This window comes from Leptopilina boulardi, unplaced genomic scaffold (genome assembly GCF_019393585.1).
Source record: "Leptopilina boulardi isolate dan_hultmark-lab unplaced genomic scaffold, ZJU_Lbou_2.1 LbouV2_32, whole genome shotgun sequence".
In the NCBI taxonomy this organism is placed as follows: Eukaryota; Metazoa; Arthropoda; class Insecta; order Hymenoptera; family Figitidae; genus Leptopilina; species Leptopilina boulardi.
Window position 1 is genome coordinate 784,327 of NW_026137885.1, and position 22,203 is coordinate 806,529.

The 22,203-nt window shown below is 28.7% G+C and overlaps 1 protein-coding gene across 4 annotated transcripts in view; it reads left to right on the forward strand.

The window, feature by feature from the left end:
• LOC127284252 (uncharacterized) overlaps window positions 1-22,203 on the forward strand; it is a 116,204-nt gene that overhangs the window by 29,640 nt on the left and 64,361 nt on the right. For all 4 annotated transcript variants that reach the window (XM_051309608.1, XM_051309611.1, XM_051309609.1 and 1 more), the window contains exons 2-4: window positions 14,946-15,015; window positions 15,244-15,692; window positions 16,007-16,280. In XM_051309608.1, the coding sequence (XP_051165565.1) occupies window positions 14,985-15,015; window positions 15,244-15,692; window positions 16,007-16,280 (754 nt within the window). In that variant the 5' untranslated portion in view covers window positions 14,946-14,984. The remainder of the gene's footprint in view (window positions 1-14,945; window positions 15,016-15,243; window positions 15,693-16,006; window positions 16,281-22,203) is intronic.

A 22,203-nucleotide genomic window follows, 5' to 3' on the forward strand; every position in this document is an offset into this window, starting at 1 on the left:
CTCCCACGGAAAATTATTTGGAACTCCGATGGAATTCCGACGGAGTTCCAAATAATTTCCAATGGGATTCCGACGGAGTTCCGACGGAATTCCGATTAATTTATTTTCCAAATTTTTAGAGTCCTAATTCCGTTGGAACACCGTCGGAATCCCATCGGAAATTATTTGGAACTCAGACGGAATTACGTTGGAAGTTCCGGCGGAATTCTGATAGAACCTCCAGAAGACACTTTCCGGGGAATTTTTCCAAGTGGGAAAAAAACGCGCTTATATAAAATCATTAATAAAAAAACCCTTAAGAAAGCAATGACAAATTCCGATGGAATTCCGATTAATTTTTTTTCCAAATTTTTAGAGTCCTAATTCCGTTGGAATTCCGTCGGAATCCCATCGGAATTTATTTGCAACTCCGTCGGAATTCCATCGGAGTTCCAAAGAATTTCCAATTGGATTCCGACCGAGTTCCGACGGAATTCCGATTAATTTTTTTCCAAATTTTTAGAGTCCTAATTCCGATGGAATTCCGACGGAATTCCGATTAATTTTTTCCAAATTTTTAGAGTCCTAATTCCGTTGGAACTCCGTCGGAATTCCATCGGAGTTCCAAAGAATTTCCAATTGGATTCCGACCGAGTTCCGACGGAATTCCGATTAATTTTTTTCCAAATTTTTAGAGTCCTAATTCCGATGGGATTCCGACGGAATTCCGATTAATTTTTTCCAAATTTTTAGAGTCCTAATTCCGTTGGAACTCCGTCGGAATTCCATCGGAGTTCCAAAGAATTTTCGATTAATTTTTTTCCAAATTTTTAGAGTCCTAATTCCGTCGGAATCCCATCGGAAATTATTTGGAACTCCGTCGGAATTCCATCGGAGTTCCAAAGAATTTCCGATGGGATTCCAACCGAGTTCCGACGGAATTCCGATTAATTTTTTTCTCCAAATTTTTAGAGTCCTAATTCCGTTGGAACTCCGTCGGAATCCCATCGGAAATTATTTTAAAACTCCGACGGAATTACGTTGGAAATTCCGGCGGAATTCTGATAGAACCTCCAGAGGGCATTTTCCAGGGAATCTTTCCAAGTGGGAAAAAAAACGCGCTTATATAAAATCCTTAATAAAAAAAAACGTTAAGAAAGCAATGACAAATTTTTATCAATTTAATTTTTTGTATTAAAAATAAAACATATATTATTACATTTTTCGATGATATGAATTCAAATTTTGAAGTCTATTTGAGGAAAAAAAAACCCCCCAATTGGCAGAGGAAGAAAATTTTTTTTAAAAACCTAAATCGTTCTGGTTTTTTAACAAATAATATATACAATATCTGCGTGAGTGAACTCTAATTATTTCTCGAGGTTGAGAATCGTATATACACATATGTATATATATATATATGTGGAAAAGTGGAGACATTTAAAAAAAAAAAAAAAAATCACGCCGACTTCGCACAAAGGTGCAGAAATGCACCGCCAATGAAGCAATCATAAAGATCCAGGGAGAATACTCTTGTGTCTTTTGCCTGGCGTGCGTTTTACGAGCCAGTGCTAATTGAGACGATGAAATGAGAAATTGTATACCTTTTGAATGTTCCAAAGTGAAACCTTTTGCCAATTTTAACTTCCTAGCTTCTTTTATACCGTTATTATAATTTTCTTTCATATTTTTCTCCCTATATATATATATCGACTCCTTATTGAAACAGCTCGATTTACCTTTAGAATTCTCTTATTTTCTTTGCTTCATATATGTTGGCATTTTTTTTTTTTTTTTTTCCTCATTGACAATACCAATTGTATTCTAAACATACCTATAATCATTTTTCAAGAAAAAAAAAAAAAAAAAGAACATGTTAAGCAAAACATTTAATTTTCAAAAACGTTTATATTTAACGACGCTTTAAATAAAAAAATAAGAAAAAAAATTGTGTACGCGAACAAAGGAAATTGAAAAGATTTTTCGATGAGAAAAAAAAAATATATATTTTTCATATAAATATATTTGTTTGAAATAAATTTTATTTGCACTTTTTCAAAATTTTGTGCTTAAATAAAAATTTTTATTTAAAAACAAAATTGTGACTCTATTTTATTATAAATTTTCTCTTAAAAATTAAAAATATATATATTGTAAATTTAGCTGCAAAAATAGTTTTTGTTTTTCTTAAAAAATCAAATAAATTACTATTCTTTTTATTTGAATATTCAGTTAAATTAGAATGTAGGTTAATAATAAAATGATGACTTGCAGGAAGATAAATGAATATAATCTCAATTATCTAGGTGATACCACCTGCTCATTTACCGGAATTTCATGTTTATTATTTTTCTTAGATATACTCGTGTATCCTGGTTAGTTTTTTTTTTTTTTTTATTTACTTGCCCTCAAAAGCTGTTTAATTTTTTATTATATAACGCAAAATTTTGATAAATTTTATTTTTATAAGAATATATAAAAAGGAATTTATATGTCGCTTTTATATATATAGAATTGAAAAATACTTCAACTTTTCGAACAATCAAAGGAACATTTTCATAAATTTCATTCTTGACATTTATTATTATATTCTTTTTTTTTTTTTTTTTTTAGTCAAAAAATATATCCATTTTCACCCCCGAAATATGCATAATCAAGTTCAGACCAGGTCTTTGCAGTGCAATAAATCTCCAAAAAGTTTTTAATGCCTTGCAGCCTGCAAGTTTCCCTTCTGGTTCTTCAAACCCCCCCCCCTCCCCCCAACTACAAGCACATCAATGCCACCCCTCCACTTGCTTATTTGCATACGAGCATAATAGCGCGAACGAACTACCCTTTACTATTAATTTTATAAAATTATTCAGTCTATTCGAAAGGGCATGCGGTATGCCAGTCGCTTTCCTCTCTCTCTCTCTCTCTCCTTTTTTCTCTTATTTAAATAACGGATTTTCGAAATCTCGTTTTATGCCACATTGTAGGGGACGCACGTGCAATTGTCTGTTTTTTTTTTTTTTTTTAACAATCAAGCACTATAAAATTTTTATTCATTTTAAAATTGACTAGATGAATTGATTTGATAGCAAAAATTATTCTTTTATTAAGCGACTTTCTTTCAATTCAAAATATATTTGAAAATCCTTTTCTGTTGAGCATATATTTATTATTTCCTTCCAAATAAAAGAATGAAAATATTTTTTTTTTACATTTTTCGAATTCGTTTGAAAAAAAATTAAAGAATGACTCGACACTTTTATTATTCAATTTCCAATGGGATTCCGAGCGAGTTCCGACGGAATTCCGATTAATTTTTTTTCCCAAATTTTTAGAGTCCTAATTCCGTCGGAACTCCGTCGGAATCCCACCGGAAATTATTTGGAACTCCGTCGGAATTCCATCGGAGTTCCAAAGAATTTCCGATGGGATTCCGACCGAGTTCCAACGGAATTCCAATTATTTTTTAGACTCCTAATTCCGTTGGAACTCCGTCGGAATCCCACCGGAATTTATTTGCAACTCCGTCGGAATTCCATCAGAGTTCCAAAGAATTTCCGATGGGATTCCGACCGAGTTCCGATTAATTTTTTTTCTCCAAATTTTTAGAGTCCTAATTCCGTTGGAACTCCGTTGGAATCCCACCGTAAAATTATTTGCAACTCCGTCGGAATTACGTTGGAAATTCCGGCGGAATTCTAATAGTACCTCCAGAGGGCACTTTCCAGGGAATCTTTCCAAATTTTTAGAGTCCTAATTCCGTTGGAACTCCGTCGGAATTCCATCCGAGTTCCAAAGAATTTCCGCACGTGCAATTGTCTGTTTTTTTTTTTTTTTAACAATCAAGCACTATAAAATTTTTATTCATTTTAAAATTGACTAGATGAATTGATTTGATAGCAAAAATTATTCTTTTATTAAGCGACTTTCTTTCAATTCAAAATATATTTGAAAATCCTTTTCTGTTGAGCGCATATATATATTATTTCCTTCCAAATAAAAGAATGAAATATTTTTTTTTTTAATTTTTCGTATTCGTTGAAAATAAAAAAAAATTAAAGAATGACTCGACACTTTTATTATTCAATTTGAATGATGTATTTATCGTGTCATTTCAGAAAAAAATGTGTGGAGTGAATGTCCCTTGTTAATGTCAAATTGTAAGAAATACATTTGTTTACGCAAAGCATTCTTAAGCGAGCAAAATTATGAGTGAACTTTAGTCGATGGAAGTTATATTTCAAGTGAATAATTGGCTCAAACGATCAATTACTTGTTTCGTCGTAATGGCAACAATAATCGACTTCTTAGATATAAATTTTATTATTGTCAATTTTTTAATTGATATCTAAAAAATAATTTTAAAAAAATTATTTCAAAAAATAAGAAATTTTTTTCCTATAAGTGACTTAACTATTTTTTTTCTACTTTTATTAATGAAAAGTCGGTAAAAAAAAAAGATTGTGTGTGACAAATTGAATAGTATGTTTTTTTTTTTTCTGGAAAAAGTGTGACTTGCAAAAATATGAAAAGAGTTTGGAATTCAAAACAACGGGATTTTGGACGTCACCGTGGGACGTCTGACGATTAATTAATTACAAGGCTCTCTCTCTCTCCCTCTTTAATTACTCCAGAAACCCTACTGAGGTTACCTGCACGAAAGGGCGAAACTCATTCTTGCTGGAACACTTAATTATATCGATCGTTTCATGCTGGAAACATCAATCAGAAAAATACTTCTCTTAATTCTTAGAAAAATTATATATTTTTCTGTAAAACAGAAATCAATTTTTTTTTTCTATCGCTGAGAAATGTTTGCTTTTTTTTTTTAAATAGTATATAGTTATATGAAAAGGCGAAAGTAAAAATATATATTTCCAGCATCACGATTATCTTTTGAGTCGATTAGAGTGTTTTAGTGTATTTAAAGAAATGAGGCGTTTGATGCTTAACCAAGCGTGTATATAGGAGAAGAATAACTGAAGCTCCACTTTGTTGGTTAGAGGCATATTTAGAAAGAATAAACCAGTTTGTGAACTATTACCGCGACTATATTCAGGTCTAAATAGTTGGTGCTCCGCTAAGTAGCCCTAACCAGATTAGTAAGTTGTTGCGTGCTCTATTTTTATCATACGTGGCATTTTACGACTTTGGGGAGATGAAAAAAATACAAAAAAAAAAATTACTCTTAATTCGAATTTTCACTTTACAACACTGAAAAAAAAATCGATGTCTAATGATTTATTTGATTTAAATAAATTTTTATTTGATTTAAAAGAAAAAAAAATTTTTTTACACCCAAATAAATAGTCTAGTATAGGCTGTGAGACAAATATACGTTTATTTTAAGGCAAAAAATTCTGATCATTTAAAAAAAAAGAAAAATCTAGTCAGGGTTGAACATTATATACTCAGGGTTAGAAACTATCTGAAAATTGAAGCGAATTATGGTTAAAAAAAAATAACATTTATAACGTTACTGAAAACGTTTTTTGTTTATTTTTTCATTTTTACATTATTATTATTATTATTATTATTATTATTATTATTATTATTATTATTATTATTATTATTTATAGTTAACACTTAATATTATTAATAACATTACTGTATAAACGTTTTTTAGGTTAATTTTTTCATTTTTAACGTTATTATTATTTTTCTCATATCTTTGGCAAAATATGTGCTATGTGTGTGCGTCAATATTTATTTTTATTTATAAATTGTGTCAAATTCATAATTAATAAACTCTGCAACCCTGAGTAGAAGTAACATTTTCGAATTGTGCTAACCATAACCCCAGAAATGTTTCGCGATTCGACTTTTCACTTCATTTTTTCTTCAATCATGAACCTCACAATACATGCAATAAACTAACTTTGCCGATTTCTTGTTTTCTTTATTCATTTTTTATGTTTAATCACATCGCTTACAAAACTTTTTTCGTTTCTATACAAATGCATCGACGTCACAGCAGACGCTACTTTTGATTCTCCAAAAATGTATTGTTTTTGTTTTGTTTTGTTTAAATGGCCTCTTGTATAGACAAATAGCCAGTACTAATCTCCAAAAATGTAATAACACAAAAAGTTAGGTTTCGCTACCAGAAGCTTCGCCACGTCCGTGCATAGATGGCGCTAGTGTTTTTATTTCAAGAAAAGCGAAGTGTCCAACCCTGGAGTATATTAACCCTATCAATTTTTATTTCTATTAAATAATTTTTTATCCAATATAATTTTTGTACTTTAAAAAAAAAAATAATTTAATTGACTCAAATAAAAATTATTTAATTTAACAAAACATATATTTATTTGAATCAAATAAATTTTTTTTCAGTCCATTAAATAATTTTGTTATTGTCTTTTTTTTTGGTAAATCATTACACTTTTTTTTTTCTCTTAAATATCGTTTCAAAATGATTTTGGTTTCACAAAAAAAAATAATGTAATGCAAAAACGTATTTTGTGACAATTTTATCAAGCAGTTTATTTTATTGAGAAAAGAAGATAGTCGAGAATATACAGGTGAGGTCGAATTCTTGGATCTTTATCGAAAAGAGGAAACCAATCGATCTTAGTATACAATCCTTGTTACAAGGAGGAGAAAAGATGCGACCAGTTATTTGGCGAATCTCTCCGAGTTTTTTTTCTTTTTTCACCTTGTTGCAATTCGACCTCCTCTGACATTTCATTAGTCGGTATATTTATAAAAAAAAAGAAAATTTCCAAATTCTGTCGAAAAAAAACTGTTTTAATTATAAAAAAAAAAGTTGATTTTTGTTTTCTGTGGAAAAATAGTTTTTTTTTACATATGTGAATATTTAATAAAATGAGACGATAGGAAATAAAGAAAGAAAAGGACAGAGGTGAATGTATTCATATATAAGATATGGTGTGAAACACGAGAGGTGGAGATTAAAGAATGAAAAACATGAAATTCTGAGAACTGGTTGAAGTCATAATATTCGTAATTTTCAAGAGCATTAGAGCTCATTCTCTACTTTATATAGAGAATATTAATGATACAAATATTTCTCATATTTTTAATCCTTTTTTTTAATTCTTTCGTCTTTTTTTTTTTTTTTTAAACTTTCTCCGTCTTCGTGTGTGTGTTTTTTTTTCCCACTTTCGCTCTGTCTCTTTTCTTCCTCTCTTCGAACCATTACCTCCCTCACAACACCGTAACGCAGTCGCAAATGCCTGACACGCAACTACATATTTATTAAGATACGAGATGTGATGCTGTTTAAGATCAAGGTCCTATATTAGACAGAAATGCATCCCACATTTCAAGTCCACAATTACATTTATAACTTATCTTATTTAAGTCAAATAATTAAATTTTTTTCTTGTTTATAATATATTAAATTTAAAACCCCAATAAAGAAGATTTTAATTGAAAGTTATATTTCATAAATGAATCCGTGACTTGACGCAGTAAAGAATTTTTTTCGTTTTGTTTTTTGTGTATATTTTTTTTTAGTAATTAATTAGCTAACTTCAATGTAGAAATTTTGAAAGGTGGCAGAGGGCCCTATTTTAGTCCATATTGCCCCCTGGAAAAATCATTTTCATTAAATATAAATATATTTATTGAATAAAAATTATTTTTTTAAAAAATACTTTTTATAATAAAAATCAAAAAGTAGTCCATACTCATGAGAACGCTCGGTCCATTCATGACTAAATTCCTCTATAAAAACGTTTGTAATAATTTTTTTTTATTTTAAATAACCAAGTCCGGAAATGTAAAAGGAGTTATAATCGGTCAAAAAGATGAGAGAGAAGCATCGCGTTACAAAGTCGAAGAAGGGGGATAAAAAAGAAAAGATGCGATAAGTGTGTTTTAAAGCCGGACGAGACGAATTTGAATAATCTCTCGATATTCCAGCCAGAGCCACTCCAGAAGCCACGATTTGCCCCTTCCTATTTTTATATATATATAGTCGTGCTCGAGGTCTGGCAACATTACATTTCAAGTGTTTGACGAACGAATGCGTTACGTCGCCGAGTTTTTTGTTTCCTCTTCTCTGGCGTCGGCATCATTCGCTCTCACGATTCCTCTTTCTCTTTCTTTCACATATAGAGAAAATAATATTCGTTCCCTTTTGCAGAAATTGTCCTGCATGGTGGTCATTCAATCCCTGAATGTCATGTTTTTCAGACTTTGCTTTTATCGCAATTTCAATTGCAATCAAGAGGGGTTGCAACAACTCTGGGGCGGTCTTGTAATTCTGAAAAACCGCAATTCCCCTTAAAATCAGGTTTTGCAGTAAAAAAAAAAAAAAAAAAACTCGGACCTTAGAAGCGAAAATATATATAGGTTATGTTTTTAAAAAATACACAAAGAGAATCGATAATTTATATTTGTCTTCAATTACATCGAAAAATATTTAAAACTAATTATAATTTTACAAAAGAAACTTTTAATCAAAATTATAAATTATCAGAAACATAACCTATAATTCTTTAACTTCTAAGGTCACTTTGCAAATTGCGTTATTTTTTATTATATTTTAAACAAACGCATTTGTTTCAAATAGAGAATTTATTTTTTTTACTCTCTAAATCTGAATTAGTAAAAAAGTTTACTAATTTGAATTAGTGACACACTTTTTGCTTCTCAATTAGTAAAATTTTACTAATTATTAGTAACTTTTACTAACAATTAGTAAAATTTAACTAATTCTAAAGCAAAAAGTGAGTCACTAATTTCAATTAGTAAACATTTTTCTCTCTAAATCTGAATTAGTAAAAATGTTTACTAATTTGAATTAGTGACTCACTTTTTGCTTCAGAATTGATAAAATTTTACTAATTTTTAGTAACTTTTCCTACACGGAAAAAAAGAAAAAGTAATTTTTACTGCTTTCATAGTAAAATGGGATCTGTCCGAAGTTTCTGCGCATCTATGGCAACTTTTACTCCAAAAATAGTAAAATTTGCTCCAGAAATAGTAAAATTTACTCCAGAAATAGTAAAAATTATTACAAAAATAGTAAATTTTACTATTTTTTGAGTAAAAGTTGCCAGAGATGCGCAGAAACTTCGGACAGTTCCAATTTTACTATGAAAGTAGTAAAAATTACTTTTTCTTTTTTTCCGTGTAGTAAAAGTTACTAAAAATTAGTAAAATTTTACTAATTCTGAAGCAAAAAGTGAGTCACTAATTCAAATAAGTAAACATTTTTACTAATTCAGATTTAGAGAGTTACTAATTCAGATTTAGAGACTATTTAATTATTTGGTTTTCAAAAATTTTATTTGAATTGAATAAATTTTTATAATAATAAAAGTAAATTGGTTATTTATATAAAAAAAATAAAAAAAAAAATTTTTTTGACAAAAATTTATCCAATCGTTTATTTTGAACGAAAAAAAACAAAAATTTCATCTCCAAGAATACGCGAGAATTCTTTATGGGACCGATTCTTGAAGAATTTAGACCTTGACGAAGAATTTCGAAAATTCAAACGTTAGAGATCCTTTTCCCATCGCGGTTTCATCTTCTTTTTGTCTCTGACCTGCGAGTAAATTTAAATTGGCTCGTATTGAAAAAAAAAAAAAATTATAGAAAAATATTTCGTTTCGAAAAGAGCGCATAAAATATGTAACGGTCATATTTGCTACCATATCGAGTTTTGCATTACCGTTACTATATTTATATATATATATATGAGAGGTCAAATTATTGCAATAAACTTTCAACGATGATGATGATGATACGTCAGTGGCATTACTCATTACTGCCAAAGAAACTCCATGTTTACCCTGTCACTTTTAAAGTGTATACTTATCCTAGACATTTCTTTCAGAAATTCAATATAAGATTTTGAGAGATTTGTGAGTATAATACCAAGTTTATAGTCTTGGCGGTTTTGTGTGCCTTTAGTTTATTGCCGTATCCACGAGAGATGCATTTTTATTTTTTCCTATTTTAGGCCGCTCTCGCGATGTAAAGGCCTTTAAAATCTTTTTTTTTTTTTCCCCCTTACGGGTTGTAATTATCTACACCGTTGAATAATGGTTTTTTTTTTTTTGAGTTATTCGCCAATAATAAAAAATAAAATTTTCTACATCTCTTCGTTTGAAGAGGCTTTTAAAATTTTAAAAATTTTTTCACTATTTTTATATTATGGAATATTTTTACTTTGACAAAGAAATTTTTAATTTTAATTCATTTAATTAAGGGAATGATTTTTTATTTTAAATGCAAATTGAAGAAAAAACACGTGATTGAAAAGAAACCGAATTGAGCCGAGAAAACGCGAAGCATGAAACGGGGAAATACCCATTCAACTCTCTTATATATATATATATATATATATATATATATATATATATATGTGTTCGTTCTCTTCTCATCGCGAGGCGCGACTCTTTTTGTCGGCTATACAGAAGGGATAATTAACATCTGTTACAGTACCTATAGCGTGCGGGCCGCCCCGTTTTACCCCACCACAACTGTGTGGGGCGGACCTGAAGTGCATTATCACCCTCGTACACGGACACGTACGCGCAGGATCTCTCCCACTGATCTTATAATACTCAACAGTACTCGTGCATTAAACTCAGCGAATTTCAAACATCACTATAGACTCTATAAATGTATTCATGGGAAAAGCATAGCCTGACACTTTTTTTTTTTCTTTTTTTTTTTTCTTTCTTCTTTTCTTTTTCTACATCTTAGATCGTTGAAAGCGATTTTGCAAATATACAATTATTGTAGCTATGCTAAATTCCAAGTTTCGACGTTATCAACGATAAACACCACATCACATAAAAATAAAATGTTTCTGCGGAGAGAAAAAAAAAAAATATATTTGACAATTACAAAAAAAAAATTTCGATACTTTTATTCTGCGACTCAAGAAATCGCGACTTGAAAATTGTAATTTTGAACAAAAACAAAATTTATTTAATTTTCTCATATCTTATATTAATTAAAAAAAAAACAAACAAATCAATTATAACACTGTAAAACGAAAGGTATTAATTTAATACCAACTGTAGGTACTAAATTGTCATTTGGTTCTATTTTGATACCTAAAATCGGTACTATTTTAGTACTTTCTTTTTACAGTGAAATTTTTTATAGATAGAATATAATGCAAAATTTTTGGTAAAAAATTTTCTAAATGAAAAATAGTTTTTGTTTTTTGAAAAAATTTTCTTACTGATTTCTGGACAAATTGCTTCTAATGCGATGAAAATAAGGCGCATGATTGTCCCATAAAAAAGAAAAATATAAGAATAAAATTATATTAGTTAGAATTTTCATTTTAAAAGAATTCTATTACAAAAATTAGGGTAAATGTATACTAATTACGGTGTAATTTAATAGAAATTTTAAAACTAATTTTTAAGTATAATATAGTAATATATTATAATATATTATTATTATTATTATTATTATAGTAATATACTTGATTTAGTAGTATTAAATTTGTTTACTAAATTTTTAGTAAAAAGTATATGGACTATAAAGATTAGTGAAAATTCTTACTAATTTCAATTTGTAGCTTACTTTTCACTATATTTCAGATTTAGACAGAATCTACATTTAAAATAATCGAATAATCAAACGGAAGAAATATTTTGGCGCCAATTTTAAAATGAACAGTTTCTAATTGGTCAATTTTCAAAATTGGCGCCGAAATATTTCTGCGCCGTTCGATTATTCGATCATTTTCATTGTACTCTACTCTCTAAATCTGAATCAGTAGAAATTTTACTAAGTACTTTTCATTTTAACTAAACTTTCAGTTATTTTTTGAAATTTACTAATATAATTAGTCAATATGGAAGCAATAGAAAATAACTTATGTAAATCAGTAATTTGTATAAAACATAACCTTTAAGGATAACTATTAAATCAGTAGATTTTGTGGCCGCCGCCATATATTTATATTACTGATTCAATCAGTAATTGATATTTTACTAATTGAATCAGTAAATTTCTACTACATAATTGTCAGTTGCTCAATTCTCGCTATGGCGCAATTAGTAGATTTCTACTGCTAATCAGTAAAATATGACTGATTCAGATTTAGAGAGTAAATCTCTAAATCTGAATGAGTAGAAATGTTTACTAATTTAAATTAGTTTTTTGCTTTAGAATTAGTTAAATTTTACTAATTATTAGTAACTTTTACTAACAATTAGTAAAATTTAACTAATTCTAAAGCAAAAAACTAATTTAAATTAGTAAATTTAACTAACAATTAGTAAAATTTAACTAATTCTAAAGCAAAAAACTAATTTAAATTAGTAAACATTTTTACTAATTCAGATTTAGAGAGTACGACGCGTTTGTAGTTTTGGTGTATATCAATTACCGTGACCAAAATTACGTGTATTTTGAAGTTATACTTTGCCCGCCGTTATTGAAGCTAATGGAAATTTTTGAAAAATATTTCAATTGTAATAAAAATTGTAATTGTATCAAAAAAAGATTAAAATAATTTTTTTTAATTATTTCGCAACGCAGTTACTCTCTAAATCTGAATTAGTAAAAATGTTTACTAATTTGAATTAGTGACATTTTGCTTCTAAATTAGTAAAATTTTACTAATTTTTAGTAACTTTTACTAATAATTAGTCAAATTTAACTAATTCTAAAAGCAAAAAGTGAGTCACTAATTTCAATTAGTAAACATTTTTCTCTCTAAATCTGAATTAGTAAAAATGTTTACTAATTCAAATTTAGAGAGTACATTAAATATAATAGTAATAATAATAGTTATATTTTTTAAGAATGCGCCGTAATTGGTACACTTACCCTATTTATTAGATGAATTTTTAATTTTCAAATTAACATACTCTCTAAATCTGAATTAGTAAAAATGTTTACTAATTGAAATTAGTGACTCACTTTTTGCTTTAGAATTAGTTAAATTTTACTAATTGTTAGTAAAAGTTACTAATAATTAGTAAAAGTTACTAATAATTCGTAAAAGTTACTAATAATTAGTAAAAGTTACTAATAATTAGTAAAAGTTACTAATAATTAGTAAAAGTTACTAATTCAGAAGCAAAAAGTGAGTCACTAATTCAAATTAGTAAACATTTTTACTAATTCAGATTTAGAGTAAAAGAATTTCTTTTTAAACAAATTTTGTAACCGAATTTTTACATATTTATAATTGTTAGCTACCGGAATTTTTATTTTACAATTGAGACAATTTGGCTCAATTGAAGATTCAATAAATTGAAAATACAAAAATTCGAATCATTTAAAATTCTATTGAATAAAAATATTCTGCCAAGATTATAAATTTTCAGTATATATCTAAAAATTCTGTAAATTAAAAATTTGTTTAAAACTAAAATTCTGACAAATAAAAATTTAATACCTCATTTGGTATCTAATTCGATACCTATATAGAAATTATAAAATGTAAATAAAGAAAATGGTTTTAAAAAAAAAGAAATTCCATGAAGTTTTAATTCAAAAACTGAAAAAATTCATCTAAAAAATAATTATATTTCTAATAAAATTCTTTAAAATCAAAAATTTTAACAAATAATTTTTACTTTTGTAAAAAAAATTTCTTTTTTTATTTATTTTAATCACCGACGTAATAATATATATATATATATATATATATATATGTAAATGAAGAATTGAACTATCAAGATGAAATAATTCTCACATCTCAAAGCGCACATTTAGAATACTTTTTTTACATCATTCCCTTGTAGTTTTTATGAGCTCATTTGTTTACATCTTTCTTTGACTCTGTAAATTCATTTCGCAGGTGGTTAACTATATTTTTTTGTCGTTTAAAGATTCCGTCTTGCGTTTATAAGAACACATTTCTAAAGATGGAGGGGGTGAGGGGGGAGATGCAACATGCGGAATTTCTTTTTCCAATCCATGTTATATGTTTCTGTTTCGTATATATATATATATATATATATGTTCTCTCATCTGAGCGCATAATTATTTATGCGAGATCTAGCTCGCGGAGTCGTTAACTCATTCTCTCTTTTAGTTATTCGAAGGGAGCCTGTTTATATTATCGAAATGTATATATATATATATATATATATATAATGCTGTAGTTTAGTTTTCCGCGTTGTTAAACATATATCCATGTCTTATCAACTATTGGCAGTATCTAATTGGCCTTAATTATTATTAATCCATTGCTTTATTGCAATTACAAAAAAAAAAAATTGAACATGAAATGAATTTTTAATTTTTTAATAAAAAAAAAATATTTACCAGTATTTGTTATTGGCGAATTTTTTTTTTTCCAAAACTTTTATTATCTTGAAATTCGAATTTTATTTTCTATAATGGAAATTAATGAATATTAATTAGAAAATTGAGTCTCGAGCAAATGTCACGCATTTTGTTGTATATATTATTTTTAGATTGAATTTAATAACTGTTATAAAGAATTGAAAGTAGATCTAACCCATTTGCATAAAATTAATTAAAAAAAAAAATAAATGTTACGAAATTCGAAAAAAATTTCTGTTTTTTCAATATCATGAAGGATATTTCCCTTTTATCAAAATGTCGATACAATAACATATATATATAATAAATTTGAAATGTATCTGGGACACTGACCTAAAGTGTTTTCTAGAATATATATATACATCACAAAATGACAGACATATGTAGGTTGAAACATATTTTATCAAGAAGAATAAATATATATATATATATACCTAAAAAGGAGAAAGTAATATATATAATAAAAAAGCTGGAAATTTAATTTTGCAATTATACTATATTTTTTCATTTCGAAAATAATAATGTAAAATAAATATTTAAAAAAAAATAGTAATATTTAAAAAAAATATCAATTTCTTTAATAATTTATAATATGTTCCAAATGGATTTTATTAGTCAGAACAGCATGAATGTAATTTTGGAAAGTCTCTCTTTGATCATTTGTTTTGTATTCTTGTTTTCATTTCTGCTCGATGTAGCATAACGTCGATATTTTTGGTTTTCAGAATGCACTGACTGCGGGCAGATCATTCAAAAGACTCGAGATGTCAGCGGTAACCAGTCCGTATGGCCCCAGTAAGTTTAAATATATTGTTTATCTAATTATTTTATATTTGTAATAATATTTTTCAAAAAGATACTTAAAAAAAATTATGTTAAATTATTTTTAAATTATATTTTGCTTCAAAGAGACAAAATTTCAAAAAATTATTTCAAAAAATTATTTTAAAAAATTATTTAAAAAAATTATTTCAAAAAGAAAAGTAAAATAAAGAAAAGAAATTTCGTAATCATGTTTCTTAGCTGAGATGCTTTCCGAGTCGGTTTACAACTACGCGACTACCCGTCGGGATGCCACGGATCAGGATAGTGATTCACAATTTGATGCACAGGCACAATTACAATTGGCAAATATACAAAAGCCAACGCGTAATAAAAGAAAAAATTTTAAGCCAATCAGCAGCCGAATGGCTGAGGTATCAGATGAATCGGAACACGATGATGAAGATCCTGAGGCTGTTGAAGAGGCAAGCTCAAATGAAATACTTGAATATGAAAGGAAGACATTATTATTGCCAACTGAAGAAAGATCGAAACAAAGGCTAAACAATAATGAAGCAAGTCCTATGGATTTGTCAGTTGCGACTAGGCCACCCTCATCAGAAGGGGACGACGATAGTGGGGACTCTTATAGGCATAAATTTATTATCGAACAACTTAGGTCGCAGAAGTTCTATTCCCTTGGAGCCGAGGTTAGTAATTTATTTACTACAAAATTAAATTGATTTAAATTTTCAAATACCCCATATTGTATAACTTGTTATTATATATATATATAGAGAGAGAGAGGAAATTTTCAAGATTACTTACTTTACTTTTAAAATTCTCAGATAAATATACCATATGTTATTATAATAATACACTTGGAAAATTAATTTTTAACTATATATATATGATTTTCTGATTTTATGAAATAAAAAAATCAAAATGAGTGCCCTCATTTTGAAATTCAATAAAATTAATTTACCTGGTGAAATGTGATGAAAATTTAAATTTTGTTTTGAAGATTCAAAGTCCAACATCGGAATCGTCGGAGAAAAGTGGAAGTGATTCAAATCGCTTAGACGATGGACAATTTGAGGACGAGCAAGGACAGGAAGTTGAAAATGAAAGGGGAATGGATGAGAAGAGGCCATTTGAGGGTATGAGAGAGTATGCAGAATCAACGATGCAGGAACTTCTTGCGATCTATGGCCTGGCGGGAGGTGAACTTGCCAGGTCGGTTAGCAGGCAGCTTCCACCCACATTTCTAAATCCACCCAGCGGTCAGCAGCCTCAAGGTAAGTCGAGATTCTTCTCTATTTTTTTTTTTCAAAAATTCATCGCTCTGTCACGGATTATAATTAGATATCACTTCACAGTAAAAAGAAAGGTATATTAATTTAATACCAACATCAGGTACGAAATTGTCATTTGGTTCTATTTGTGATACCTAAAATCGGTACTGTTTTAGTACTTTCTTTTTACAGTGTTTATAATTCGATAATTTTCAAAAAAAAAAAATTGTTCGTATTCGAATTTGAAAATTTATGAAACAATTTTGTTTTGTTTTTTCAACACAAATCCGTAAACGAAAAGTTCCTATCAGCTCTAGTTTTTGAGAAAAACGGGTTTTAAATGTTAAATCGCGTTTTTGGCTAACTTTGAGTACCTCTAGCCACTGAAATAAAAGGTCGTAGAACCTTAAATTGAGGCTTAATGTTTCAACTATTATCCCCAAAAATGACCTATGTTGCACCATAACCTCAAAGTCATTTGTTATCCATTTTTGATTCGCAAATATTAATTTTGTAAAATTTTGAGCGCGTACCTCTAGCAAAGAAAAAAGGATCATAGAACCTTTTATTTGAAACTTAAAATAAAGTTTGAACTTTAGAGTACAAGCCCTAAGAATTATATTATTTCACTAATAACCTCAAAATTGTTGGTAACTATAGTATTTAACTACAGAACTTATTTGGTAATATTTAAAATAATTCTAGTCAATAAAATCAAAGGTCAACCTTCTTGTTGAGCTTCAATTCAATTTATCCCTTGACTGTAGTTCATAAAAATTACATTGTTGCACCTCAAGGACTAGATGTACGCGCTCAAACTTTTACAAAATTAATATTTGGGAATCAAAAATGGATAACAAATGACTTTGAGGTTATGGTGCAAGATAGGTCATTTTTGGGGATAATATAGTTAAAACATTAAGCTTCAAATTAAGCCCAAGTGGAAGGTTCTACGACCTTTTGTTTCAATGTTAAAGGTACACTGTTAGAAATGTTCTGAATACAAAAGTATCATAATTTTCAAAATATTGTTACTGAAAGCTAAAGTCAGTTACTTTTAACGAAAATTTGCCAAACTTTACTTAAAAATACAAAATGTTACTGAAAATTCTAAATAAGTAACTGATTTCTAAGTTGCGTAAAAAAACAAGTAACTGTAACAGAAAATTTAAGACATTGTAACTGAAATTTTCGAAACAATTTTGAAAAGAGAGAGATTTCCTGAAAATTACGAAACTGTAACAAAAATTCAAGTTACTTCAACAAAATTTGGATGCGCATAGCTATTTACGCACAGCTTGGAAACGCCAAAAGAATGCCATAACCGAATATGCGCTGTGAAAAATATAGTTGTGAAGTTTGAGTGAGTAGTGTAAAATAGTTAAAAATATTAAAATTAATAAAAAATAGTAAAGAAAAGTGTTAAAAATCTATTCTTGGAATTATATGGTTCCCAACCATTTTACCGAATCCATTTTACCGAATAAAAATTTTACCGATTGACCATTTTACCGAATGACCATTTTACCGAATACCACTGTACCGAATGCATTTTTACCGAATCAACAAGCTACCGAAAATAAAAAAATTTTAATTTAATACCCAAAATAAGATTTATTGGATTAATTTAATATTTTCTCAAAACTTTATGTTACAGCTTTAGGATTTTTACTAGTACGCACTTTAATTTGAATTATATAAATGTGTAACTAAAGCATCACTGAAAATATTATTACCAGTAATGAATTTTTAGTTACGTGATACTAAAATTTTATTCAGCAACAATCATTGAACAAACTGTAACAAAATTTTAAGAAACGTATTACCGATGTTTTATGCAGTTACATGTTGAAGAAAATTACGAAACTGTAACAAAATTTTCATACACGCAACTGAATTTTTATGTTGATACCTGTTTCGGAAAATTCCGAAATGGTAACAAAATTTTCGTAACACGTAACAGCATAAAACTTCAGTTGCTATTTACAAAAAATTCCGACAGAAATTTCTAACAGTGTACTCAAAGTTAGCCCAAAAACGCGATTTTTGAACATTTTAAACTCGTTTTTCTCAAAAACTAGAGCAAATTTTCGTCTACGGATTCGTGTTCGGCATGAAAAACCTATATCAGAAACAGGTCTAACTTTTGCCTGTGTTATCAGCTTCCTCCGCTTATATAAATGGACTCTTATTCCAATTTGAGAAAACTGATGGCGTTAAATTGGATTAGCCGCATATATGCTTTGTATATATATATATATATATATATACGAATCGTGCAAGAGGGAAAAATAAAAACAGACTTGCGAAAACCAAACCATTTTTATTTCTTTTGTCTTTAAAACATTAGAGTAGACAACTATGATGATGAGTGGTGTTCACAATCATATTCTCTTTGGTTTCCTTTTCCTTCTTGGTCCATAATCTTATTCTCTTACTTTGAAAATGTAAATACGAAGCATCTCTCTCTCTCTCTCTTTTGACTGACATATTTCTCCTTTTCATATGTTAATAAGTTTTGTCGATTCAGTAAATTCCCAACAAGAAAAATTAATCATCGTCAAAATGAAATGTATATTTAAAATTCCTTAAAATTAGATTTTAATTATCAGAACTTAATTTCTAGATTCTTTTTTCTTCGCATTAATAAAATAATTCTTGGCTTTGTTTCGAAAGGGTTAAATATACACTTTTTCTCGCGAAGAAAAACCGTCATGGACTCATTAATCATTTCACTTTGGATAAAGGTCCAGGAGTAGGAGCAATATGAAAAGAAGAAAGAGAGAGATGGACAGTTGGATGAGACAGCTTCACGAGAGAAGCATATATAGCCTTCTGAAATCATTTTTTATTTTTTGAATTTCGTCGGATGCCCCCATACCGTCCATTGTCAGGTCGGAGCCTCCTCCTCCTTCTCTTCACACAGCTCTTCGCGAAAGATTCATTAACTGATAGCGATGCGTGATTTTTTTCTCCGAACGTTTCTTCAAAATGATATTCCCCCACTTTAAAAAAAAAAAGGAAGGTAAAAGATCTTGTCCGGATTGCCTATTGCTTTGCTTCTGCCACCCGTTGTGAGAACTCAAAATAAAATCATGATCTGCAAGCTCTCGCTCATTTTTCTCAATTCTTATTTTCAGATCATTTAGAGATTAGACGCACTTTTTTAACATAATGTACTTATTATTTAAATTTTTTAATTTTCACTATAAAAATAAATTTCATATTTAAAATTCTATTAGTTTTTTTTTCAATTCTTTTTATCTACCCTTTATATCGTTTTTTTTTATCCCCTTTTTTTCAGAAAAAGAAAAGAAGGGGAAGTAATGTTTTAATTTGTAGAACGAAAACGTGCTTTAGAAGATTTACGCCTCCCTATACGCGCTTTTTATATAAAATATTCTTTTCTTTGTCCTGTTTGTATAAAGTTCAAAACCGGACGGGTTTAATTTGAAACTGCTACAATCGAGAATTTAGAGGGGGATTAGAAGCATTAAGGGGGAGCCATGCTTTTATGTCTGTATAAAGAAGCTTCATATATGCGATTCAAAAAAAAAATTTCAATTCTTCAAAAAAAAGAATTTTTACCCCAAAATCGGTATAAAAAATTAACTGCAACAAATTTTATCCTAGTTTGGGGGCTATGTAAATTAGCATATTGGTTAAAATTATCCGCAACAAAATTTATCCAGCGTTTTTTCTGTGATTTAATTCGGGAAAAATTAGACAAAAAAAAAATGAAAAAATGCAGCACGTGCGTAGCAGGCTGCTTTGTAAACTGTTGCATAAAAGTTTAATAAAACGTTTCACGATCTTGCGCCGTTTTGCAGACTCAACCTCCGGAGAGTGAATTCCTTCTCTCTCTCTCTCTCTTTCTCTCTCTTTCTCTGTCTCGCGGGAAACGTTTTCGCGAGCGCAAAGGAAGAAGATAAAACGAGTCCAAGACGAAGAGACTCAACAGGTCTCTTCCTCTGATAGTGAACTGACACCCTATCTTTGTGTCTCGCGTTACACGCTGTACCTACTCACTTGATTCGAGGAGTAAAATTTATTTCAATGCAAGAGAACCTCCCCAAGGCATTTTGTCTCCTTTCAGAAAAGATTCATTGAATGTTGTTTTCAACCTCCATTAAAATCCACAAGAATCGTAATTGAATTTCTTTTTTTCATTCCTCACGCAAATAAAAGAATTAAAATTTCTTTTAAAAAAAAAAAGAACAGAAACTGGTTTTTATTTTTGAAATCTCTAAATAAAATGACATAAATGATTTTAAAATCTATTTTAATTTTAGAGGAATGTCGCGTTTTATTTTTCGTTTATAACATTTTTTTTTTTAAATAATTAGCTAACTTCAATACACCATTAGATTATTTCACAGAAAATTAAAAGGCATTAAAATAAGCTGCAACGCTTCTTATTTTAATCCATTTTGGTATTAAAATAAGCAAAATTGGATTAAAATAATAAGCGTTGCAACTTATTTTAATGCCTTTTAATTTTCTGTGTTATTTTTGAGTTAGATTTTTACTAAAAAATAGTTTTCAGATAATGCCGCATAAAAAAAACCAGGTCATATTCCCCAATATTTTTTTAATTTTTAAACTATTTTTCCAAAATGATTAATCCTTATAAAAATGTGAGGGTTCTAAAATAGGAATCATTATTGTTCTACCTTCGTTTTCGGGTCAATTGGTTCGGCTGGAGTTTTTTTTTTCTCTCTCTCTATCTTTTGTTCGTCAATTAGGTACTGAGTCAGAATCATGATTCTTATTGTTCGTTTTTATTCATAGGGCAAAACATGTGGGAATACAGCTTTTTCAAATTGTCGAGAAGTCATTTAATTACTTCAAATGAGAGATTCTATATATAAAAAGAAATTCGGATTTTTAAAACGTGAGAAAGTAAAATTATTTCTTTAAAAAGGAATCATTTTTCAAACATTATATATGATCATTAAATTGAAAAAGGGATAATTTTCTAAATATATCATAGAATGAATTTTGAAATATATATATTTTATGTTGGAAGATCTTCTTCGGTATATAAATAATGGTACTTTAATCGCAATCACTTGAATCTCTAAGATTCATTCTTATTTTCTTTCTCTTTCTCTCTCTCTATCCCCCCTCCCCTCCTCTTTTTATATGCTGTACCCCTGAATCTTCTCTTGTGGATTTTTTTAAAACCGCAGCATCTTGTTTATTTTGTCCGTCAGTCTGCTGACACTCGGACATTCGTTTAAATTTAGAATTCAATGGGATCCTTTTACCGGCGGCCTTTCTTAGCGGATTCCCTCACTCGTTGAAGATTATTTGTTTAATTCCAACTTCACATCTCTTTATACCCTTCGAGAACTGTATTTTTTGCCTCATTCTCCTACCCCTAAAAAATAACCCTTTAACACTGCGAGGCGTGAAATTCACAGCTGTCTCTCCCTCACTTTTATTCCTTCTCCAAAAAAAAAAAGAAATACTTTTAAATAATCCAAAAGAAACATACAAAAAACAAATACTGAAACCATTAACATCTTAAAATCAAAATTCCTTAAAACTAGTGTAATTTTAATCTTAAAACTAGATTAAGTCAATTTTAGGACTTAAAATCGCTGAAATTAAGTAAAAATGGTTCTAATATTAACGGTTTTAGTCAAAAGTGAACTGAAATTAAGTATTATTATTATTTAGTGTGAAAAATCTAAAAAGTAATTTCGAAACAGTTTTATAATTTAATTCTATATATGAAGCAATTTCTTTTTCCTATGATTAATATTTTCAAAATTCTTTTGAAAATTTAACTCTATAAATGAAGTATTATGATTAATTGAAGAGTAAAATTTTACTTTTGAAATTCTTGATTTTGATTATTATTTTTTATGAAAAGACCAAATTTTTTTTTTTTTTATTTTTTGATAGATGGAAAATGTTT